At 46.6% G+C, this 9,292-nt stretch overlaps 1 protein-coding gene across 2 annotated transcripts; it reads right to left on the bottom strand.

Annotated features, from left to right (window-relative positions):
* Window positions 1-4,222: 4,222 nt before the first annotated feature.
* LOC124699602 (glycerophosphodiester phosphodiesterase GDPD4-like) lies at window positions 4,223-7,430 on the bottom strand. 2 transcript variants are annotated; one of them, XM_047231883.1, is made up of 7 exons: window positions 7,224-7,430; window positions 7,033-7,119; window positions 6,836-6,933; window positions 5,938-5,998; window positions 5,604-5,684; window positions 5,366-5,432; window positions 4,223-4,578 (listed from the first exon to the last, which is right to left on the bottom strand). In XM_047231883.1, the coding sequence occupies exons 1-7, from the start codon at window positions 7,428-7,430 to the stop codon at window positions 4,532-4,534; spliced, it is 648 nt and encodes a 215-aa protein (XP_047087839.1). In that variant the 3' UTR covers window positions 4,223-4,531. The 2 variants fall into 2 exon arrangements, with proteins under 2 accessions (XP_047087839.1, XP_047087838.1); XM_047231882.1 differs by having other exon boundaries at window positions 4,518-4,578; window positions 5,341-5,432.
* Between the last annotated feature and the right edge of the window lie 1,862 nt (window positions 7,431-9,292).

The following is a 9,292-nucleotide window of genomic DNA, read 5'->3' as shown; positions in this document are numbered from 1 at the left end:
CCTGGCGCCGTGGCAGTTGTCACCATTGGCTGGTGCTTCTGCACCGGTTCCACCGCCAATATGGGCACGATGGCACCACGGTCAGCGGCAGCAACAGCGTTAGAGGGCGCCGTCTGGCCGGTGAATCGTTGTATCATCTCCATGAACCACTCCGGGTTTTCATACACGTATGCCATGGACGGCTGGGCCTTCGGGGACTCCTGGGGAGCCGGTGGCGGCGAGGGGGTGCGGTCCATGGTGGTGACGTACGAACTCGCACTCCACGGGCAAGACTGCATCAATTGAGAAGATAATGTAAGCTTTAGTGTGAGGCGGATCATCTGATGAATCATCTGCAAGCGATGCACATGCAATGAGATGTGATCGTGTGAGGATTAACTAAATTGCAGTTGCAAGTAATCCATGATAATGACTAGGATAAACGCTTAAGCATCAAATACGGTTAGTGCAGCATGGACTTCAGTTGGAGCGAGATGCCAAGTAATAACATAAGTAATTCATACACAATCGATATAGGAATCTACACTAGAAATGATATAACATGCTATTTTCTGATTAAGTAAATATATCCAATTGAAACTTCGTCGATGTGAAGTGTGCAACAAAAAAAACGACAATAAATCAATTGCTTAGGCAAACCCAAAAGGTTTTGTTCGAGCATGTGCTACACTACTAATATATTGTACACCGGCCGACAAATAGGAATGGGCGCAACATTTAGCACTGGGATTCTAATGCGTATGTTTGCAATAAAACACACTGTTAGGATTTAATTGAGATGCAATCCCTTTGGTTGCAAAAAAATTTGCATTGGTTAACCATTTCACATCATGTAGTGAAAGTATGTGTAAGCTAGTACTTTCATATATCTTGTCCTTCTGTTCATTAAGTGGCTTTGTGAAAACAGATTGACTGGTCAAATTTTTGCACGGTTAAAATTTCTTTTCTTAGAGAGGTTTAAATCGTATTTGTGCTAACACATCGATCGGCTGTGTCAGTTAGATCTAAACTTGAACTTGATGCAAAAGGGAAAGATCTACACTGAAACTAATGCCATTTATCTGTAGCTTTAACCAAACGGTAGACTTAAGATCTGTTCATACTTCTTTCTTAAAACGTGTGCATGTTCTTGGCATGCAAAGTTTTTAAAATCTACTGGTGTCTCTGTCGCCCCATGGTTGATCTAGTCCTGAAACATGGCCTTACTATACACAAAACAAACATAGTAAAATCCGACGTCAGACCAGATTTGTGGAGGTTGGAAGAAAACACAACAAAGGAAACCATCAGAGCACCTAAGATCAAAACTAAACCAATCTTTGTGTGCGACTACATGTTGTGTACTTATACCAAGTGCATAGGACGACCTGTGAGATCTACAGAAATGTGTCGATCATCCAGACTAGACTAGATCGCATTATCTCGAGCATCTCGCTAAACGAGAAAATCACATGGGCAGATAGAGAAAACATGAAAGATGAAACCTAGCTAATCATGTAAACAAGTAAGAACGTTCCTAAGCAAAGGAAGGAACAACAGGTAATACGTAGAGAGCAGAAACTAACTGACCTTGGCAATGGAGGATTGGAGGCAGGGAGAGATGGAGAGCGGAGTGTCCAGACTTTGCCCAAACACACGGCTCCTCCTCTCCTTGGGTGGAATTTGTACATGAGGAGTGCTACTAGGAAGGAAAGAAACGCAGGTGGGATGAGAGAATTATTTCCCGCTAGCTGTTAGGCGAAAGCGGCAACTTTTAATAGATGTTTATTTTTTGAACTAATTTCATGGATGTTTTTGTTTTGTTTTTCTTTCTATAAAAGTTTTCTCCTTGCTAGCTTTGACTCTGTTTTGGAAGAACGGCTATTTTTGGTTTCAAGCTAATGCTGTAAAATAAGGACTGAGTCGAGTAGACTAAGGTTGGAGAGCCTGCCTGGCCTTGATGTTGACCAAGGTCAACGGGCACAAGTGAGAATGTTGCTTTTTTCCTCGAGAAGAGAATCTTGCATATGTTCACAAGTGGAGTGGATGGCATGCATTAGGTTGAGTTCTTATGAGGTGTGTAGGTCCCCAGCCGATTTTTCCGGGGTGTCCATTTGGATTTGCAGTATTTCCATGTATCCTAGTGCTCTCATTTGCACATGCACATGCAGGTGTGCTCAGAACAAATTTAACGAAATATTTATATTTATTCTAGTCTACATATTGATGCGTCAATGATAAAGGCATGATTCCATTATGTATAGCTAACATTACATGAGGGCGAGAAGGTTATCTTCCATTACATGTTAGCATTGTCATATCCTAAAGAATATCTTCCAGCGGTTACAGGGAAAAAGAAGTAAGAGCAAACGTCATCATGGTGAGATGAATGGCATAACACTTGAATCGTAAAAATGAGTTAAAATCATCTATGCTACTGGTCAATCTCCATGGGCGAAAAAACTCCTTTCAGTTCTACTCTCGTATCATGCAGATAAAAGCAGTCACTGGAAATGCGATGAGGCTTATAGCCGTCACTATGCAAAGGTAATGCCAACTTCCATGCATTCTGTTCTCATCTCCTGCATCAGCTGCTGCAGGAGTGAAGGGTTGCTTGTCACAATTGCATTAACCTGCTCATACAGCATCCTCTTCATGGAGTCGCTATCGTCAAAAGTCCATGCATAAACTTTTCGATCATTTCTGTTTCAAAACCCAGCAGCCCAGTTAGTTATCAGACTAATTCCATTATCTAATTTTGGAAAGAAGAGATATACACCAGCAACTTTAGCCCCTTCAATCCTCACTAACTCTGTTCTTCTGCCAGTTGACCAATCAACCATGACAATATAGCCTTCGTTTATCTCAAAAAAAAAAAAAACCATGACAATATAGCCAACCTGTAACAGATAAATAGCATGGGTGAGTTAGGGCATCTCCAACACGGCGACCCAAACCAGACGCGTTGGCCCGTCCGGATGGGCCGTTTGGGTGGCCGCGCGGACACGCGGACCTGGCCGTCGGTCCGTTTGGGTCGCGACCTGCGTCCAACGCGCGGACGCACCGCAAAAGTCAAATACAACAACAAAAAAACGAAAGCAATTAAACCTAAAACATATTTCATTAAACATATGCCCTATTTTGGGAAAATTTATACATATGCCCCATTTTGGACAAATTTAAACTACAAAAGAAAGCCCTTTATATAGGCTTTAAACTAAAATATATATATATAACCCTAGCCTAGGGTTTGAGGAGGACGAGGTGGCCGCCTAGTCCCTGTGGACCTCATCGCTGTGGGCGTCGATGACGTCCCTGGGCGGCGATGCGTTGTTGTGGCTCGAGCGCGCCGGGGACTCCGGCCACGGCGACCACTGGGCCTCTTCCCAAGCCGAGTGGGGGTCCGAAGCCGCCCGCTGCTCCGCCGCAGCAGCCCGCAACTCCGCCGCCTCCCTGAGGCGGAGATGCCTCTCTTGCTCCGCCACGCGCCTGGCCTCCTGGCGCCTGGCCTCCTCGCGCCGGCGCCTGGCCTCCTCGCGCTTGGCCTCCTTCTACCGGAGTCTGGCCTCGTCACGCCGCCGCAAGGCCTCCTCCTCCCGGCAGGCCTAGCCGAGCAACGCCTAGGCCTCGGCGTCCTCGACCGCCTGCCAGGCCTCCTCCTCCATCGCGGAGATGCGGACCACCGCCGCGAGCTGCGAACACTTGGCCTCCTCCTCCGCGATGGACAGCGCCAGAGCGGCGCGCATGTCCGGGTCGTCGTCCTCCTCTGGCTTCGGCACCAGCGGCGCGGGTTGCGCCAATGCCGCGCCGACGCGGCCGGCCTCTCTGATGTAGAGACCGCCGCGGTGTCCGGCAGCCCTCAACGCCGGCGCAAGACGGCGGCTGCTGCTAGCCTCGCCGTCGTTAGCGCCGGGAGCAAAAGCCCTCTTCGGGGCCATTGCGAGCGTGTGGGGAGGTGGACTGGCAGTGGGGAAGTGGACTGGACAGGGACAGTCCCCTCCCAGTCCACATTTAATAATAATCGCGCCCCCCACCGACAGCTGGGCCCAAGGAGGCGAGCAGACGCGCGAGGACACCGCGTGCCATCCGCGGCCACGCAAACCTGGCCCAGATTTGGGCCGGGTTTGGGTCGTCCCGGATGCAGCGGCCATCTGTATTTGCGATGCGTGGCCGCGTTGGGCCGCGTTTTTGTCCGTTTTGACCCATCTGGACGCACAGGCGCGGGATGGGTCGCCGCATTGGAGATGCCCTTACATAACAGCGCTGGTTGCAGCTAGGGGTGGGCAAACAAGGTTTCACGGTTTGACCGGTTTTAGCTTTCATTTTTCCGCTCTAAAGTGGAAGTGGAGATTTAATTTGTGAAAGGAAATGAACTACTCCCACTAACCAGTTTGAAACGGTTTCCACCGGTTTCAATTTTGCACACCCCTAGTTGCAGCCATGTAGGCATGGATAAAAGACTAGGATGCGGTTTATTGTATTTTCTATGGAAAATACAGAAAAACTTACCACAACATCTTTTGACAGGTTGATTACATCTCTTCCTATGTTGTCACTTTTTGACCAGATTACACAATTTGTGCAGTTTGTTCTCTTGATCTGCAAAGAATGTAAATGATATTGATGAAACATGATTTAGCAAACATGCTGAAAAACTGCGATATTTTGGGCAACTATGGTGAAATGATAAATAAATGAAACTAATAAGCAAATAAAGAAGTGCACAATTTTAGTTAGATGAATAGAACAATAGACAATTTTGCCATGGATGAAAATGCTAATTTTGAGAAGCAAATGTGACCAGGTAGAAAATATCAAACTACTGTAAGCACTTCCACCATTGCACAAATCACATACTAAAATTAACAGGCTCCTTTCCATTTAACCTGTAGAAACCGATGATACAGATATGATACGAACATGTGATGAACCAAGACTTGCATTTATTTATCATGTAAATGATGTTGATGAAAACATCATTTAGCAAACATACTGAAAAACTGCGATATTTTGGGCAACTATGGTCAAATGATAAATAAATGAAACTAATAAGCAAATAAAGAAGTGCACAACTTTAGTACGATGGATAGAACAAGAGACAATTTTGCCATGGATGAAAATGCTAATTTTGAGAAAAAAAATGTGACCAGGTAGAAAATATCGAACTACTCTAAGCACTTCCACCATTACACAAATGACATACTAAATTAACAGGTTCCTTTCCATTTAACCTGTAGAAACCGATGATACAGATATGATACGAACATGTGATGAACCAAGACTTGCAGATAAAGGGAATAGCTTATGCTATTTGAACCACCTATTTAAGGACAAGTGATAAATGATCTACATAGCACTTACAATGGACAGTACATCTTCAGCAAACCTTTGTCAAATGAAGGAGGCCCAACTTTGATATCCAGAATCACTTGTCTTGCAGATTGCGCTATCAACTACAAGAGGTGAAACACTCAGTACCACACATATCAATTAATTCATACTCGTGTGTTTCAAACATAATCCACCAATAGCAACATTTACATGAGCCATTTGAAGGTTAAACGGATTACAAGGATTACTAATAAATAATTCCAACAACACAAACTCATTAGACAGATGCTTACCGCGAGAGCATCTTCTACTTTGGGAACTTCCTGGTTTTGAACTGTTCTTGATAGCTGAAACTTTGTGGACAATGCTTTTATCTACGAAGACTAAAAGGTCACTTTGTTAGTGTGTTCCATCACCAAAGTCAGCCGATGATCATGATGTGCTTCAGGAAACTAGGACTGAATATAATAAATGCAGCTACTTCACAACACACACTTCAAGTTGAAACTATCATTTGACTGGCTTCGTTTAGCTCAGCTACAATAATGAAACACCACTTGCAATTTATGAACCGAGACAAACAAATTTTGTAGTTGGCAGATAGACTAAACAAATAAATAAACTCACCTCGTGAGCGCTCCAGTGGCCAACTTTTGCTGTAGAATTACCAGACATTCTTTGCAGATCCCTGACTGTGTCAATTTTGAATCAAGTCCATGATATATTATTACAACAAAAAAGAATTAGTACCATGCAAGCTACTGTACTTCTGTTTGAAATTTTTGCTTTTATTTATAAGTTATCATTTATTTGTGTTACATTAACAACTAGTGACTAGTGTTGGTGGATGCAAGCATCAATAATAACAAACCTTACAACAAGAGTATATTTTGGGTTCCCATGTCTTCTGTAAATGACTGTTAACAGGCCCATTAACAGAAGGTGAAACCCTTTGATGGTTATGGAAGATAGTAGGAAAAATATACAAGTATTTCGAAGTAGAGTTTTCTTAGAACAGCAACTGAAGATAATAGTTGGACTAGATGATCACCGAAGTGTCAACAGATCAATAATGTGAGAGTGTGACCAAACATCCAAGTGCAGAGATAAGGTGCCTAGTTTTCCATCCAGTACACACTAGAGGTATAAACCACTAAAGTAGTGGTCCATTTTCCAGTTAGCTGCCAATCATCAACCAAGCAATAGTACAGTGAATGAAAAAATGGTAAACTATAATGGATCCAACCTCAAGTACAGTCTGTGAATAACAAATCAAGCAAACTATGCCATATCAAATGGTATAAAAACATCTATCTAGCGCATCTATTAGTATTAGAATTTATAACCACTTTCGTCAGTTCCATTACGTTATCTACGTTCATGGATACATACAACAAATGCAACAGTTCTTACTGAGTTCAGCTACTGAAACCAATCAACGGCCCTGTTTGCAGTTCAGGTTCCACATAAACTGCAATGTTTCAGGTAGATTCTGCCGCTACAGCCAGGCAGCAATTCAAATTACCTGTCATGGAGGGCGAAGAGGGTGCCATCCGAGGACCTCGACACATCCACCTCCACGCAGTCTACGCGGGCGTCCAAAGCCATCCTGAAGGCGTCCATCTGAAATCAAGAACTCGTCAGCACATTTCTCGAGCAAAATAAAAATCATCCAGTAACAGGTTCGCCGAGAATCCGGGATCGCGGTGATCTACCACCCACCGAGTTGGGGAATGCGTTTGCCGAGTCGCCGCCGTGCGCGCACACCATCGGCGGGCTCGCGATCCACCCGCAAGTCCTCTCGCGCATCTGTGAGACGCAAGGCGCGGCAGAAAGTTAGAACCGACGCGTGACAGATAAACACATCCGGAAGGGAAAAGGATCTCGAAGGGTGGACTGGTGCGGGGACGCACGCGGTGGAAGCAGCGGAGGCGGAGGTGGAAGAAGACCGGGGCGACGAGCGAGAGGGCGGCGAGGAGGAAGAGCAGGCGGAGGAGGCGGCTGGCCGGTAGGCAGCGGCGGAGGCTGCGGGGGAGGGTGGCATACGGCGAGGCCCTCTTGGCGGCGGGGAAAAGGGGGAGCGGCGGCGGCTGCCGGCCGAGCCCGATGAGCCCTCTCATGCTCCCTTTCTCCCTCTCTCTCTCGCCGGTTCGCTGCTCTCCTCCTCACTTTCTCTTGACCATGTGCGTCGTAGTGGAGATTTCTGGCTCCCAAGCTCGGGTTCTCCCTGCATAATAAAGATTCGAAAATAACATTTACAAGTTTTAAAAAATCGTGAAATAAAATCCAAAAAGTAGATAATGATGTATCTCACAAACGATGCAAAATCTCAATTCAAAGTGTTTTGTATTTTGAGCGACACAAAAAATGTCAAAAGATGTGGATCTAAGTATAGTGATTTCAAATCTATAAAAAAAAGACTTTTTTATTTTTGTGTAGCTTAGGATAAAAAAAACATTTCGGAGAGTAAAAATATCAAGGGAGGGAGACTTTCGTGACGACCTAGCTCATGCCCGCCCACGACCTAGCCCTCAGGCGATCCCTCACCACCTCCCGCCGACCGGGGTACTCGCCGGCGAGACCTTCGGATCGTGCAAATGACAATTCAGAAGTGGTCGCTCGGTCTCCTTTCATTCGAGGAGCTGAGAAGGATCGCAGAGGAGCACGCGAGGCGGTGAGAAGAGGAGAGGGTGGCGGAGGAGCGGAAGCAGGCAAAGTTGCGGCGGAAATTAATGCTCCTGCAGATCTGCTTGGCCTCGCCGTGGGCGATCAAGCAGATGGTGGAGCCGGTGGGTTGGAGGCCGCAGCTGTCAGGTCAAGGTCTTGAGGAAAAAGTTGCGGCGGCTCAAGCGATGATGGACCTCAAGGACGAGGAGGACCACGTGCGGGAGATGGCGGCGCAAGGAATTGCAGATCTGGAGGAGATGATGCCGTGAGGGCTATGGTGCTGGTGGGAAGCCTGCTCTCACCGGCGAGACCCTCCCCGATGCAGGTGGGATGCGGTGCTCGGCCGCCTACTTTTGGTTGCTCGGCTGGCGTCCGTGTTCCGTCTCCAAGCGGGCGTCTAAGGGCGGCGAGAATTCGGAAGGGAGATCCATCGCCGACAAGATGTTGCTCGTCGGTGAGAAAAGAGGTTGGCCAGGGATGCCTATCCCCATGGAGGGCCCCGCTGGTCAGTCGCTCGAATCCATCCTCTCTGGATAGCCGTGGATGTGAGCATCTGGGGCTGATCGAAGCCGTTCTTGGGATTCCAGGGAAGACGGGTTTTTGAGAATCCGTGACCGATGTCTAGTAAGGGAGTACTAGCTCCGCGCAGATCGTCATATTGGGATCAAAGGCAGCCTAGGGTTCCGACATCCGCCCGGATTCTAGTCTAGGTCAGGAGAGATCTTGTTCAGAACATCCCCGAAGATTGCTACCTTGCTGTGGGGGAGCAGAAAAGGGGAAGAAATCCTTTGTGGAGGTGGTCAAGACGGCTGGGGGAGGGCGTGGTGCTGGAAGATATGGTGGTGGTGGAGGTCGTGGTGGTGGTGGATGATGTCTACTCACGCTTCTTTTCCTGTAGACAGTGTTGGGCCTCCAAGAGCCGAGGTTTGTAGAACAGCAGCAAGTTTTCCCTTAAGTGGATCACCCAAGGTTTATCGAACTCACGGAGGAAGAGGTCAAAGATATCCCTCTCATGCAACCCTGCAACCACAAAGCAAGAAGTCTCTTGTGTCCCCAACACACCTAATAGGTGCACTAGTTCGGCGAAGAGATAGTGAAATACAAGTGGTATGAATGAATATGAGCAGTAGTACGGCGCCGGAAAATAGCTTATCGGCGTGCGGTTGATGGTAGTAATATTGTAGGAAGTAAACAAGCAGTAGTAACGCAGCAGTAGTAACGCAGTAAAACAGTAAACAAGCAGCGATAGCAGTATTTAGGAATAAGGCCTAGGGATTAGACTTTCACTAGTGGACACTCTCAACTTTGATCACAT

Source organism: Lolium rigidum, chromosome 3 (assembly GCF_022539505.1).
Source record: "Lolium rigidum isolate FL_2022 chromosome 3, APGP_CSIRO_Lrig_0.1, whole genome shotgun sequence".
NCBI lineage: Eukaryota > Viridiplantae > Streptophyta > Magnoliopsida > Poales > Poaceae > Lolium > Lolium rigidum.
The sequence above is the reverse complement of the archived record's forward strand: the minus strand, read 5'-3'. Positions and strand labels throughout refer to the sequence as shown.

What these genes read in the sequence shown, in the direction of transcription:
- LOC124699602 (XM_047231882.1), bottom strand. Translation starts at nt 7,430, where the DNA reads ATGAGAGGGCTCATCGGGCTCGGCCGGCAGCCGCCGCCGCTCCCCCTT. An exon ending in GCCACTGGAGCGCTCACGAG is followed by an intron (nt 5,685 to 5,937) that starts GTGAGTTTATTT and finishes TAGTCTTCGTAG; the next exon opens with ATAAAAGCATTGTCCACAAA. An exon ending in CTGAAGATGTACTGTCCATT is followed by an intron (nt 4,579 to 5,340) that starts GTAAGTGCTATG and finishes CATTCTTTGCAG; the next exon opens with ATCAAGAGAACAAACTGCAC.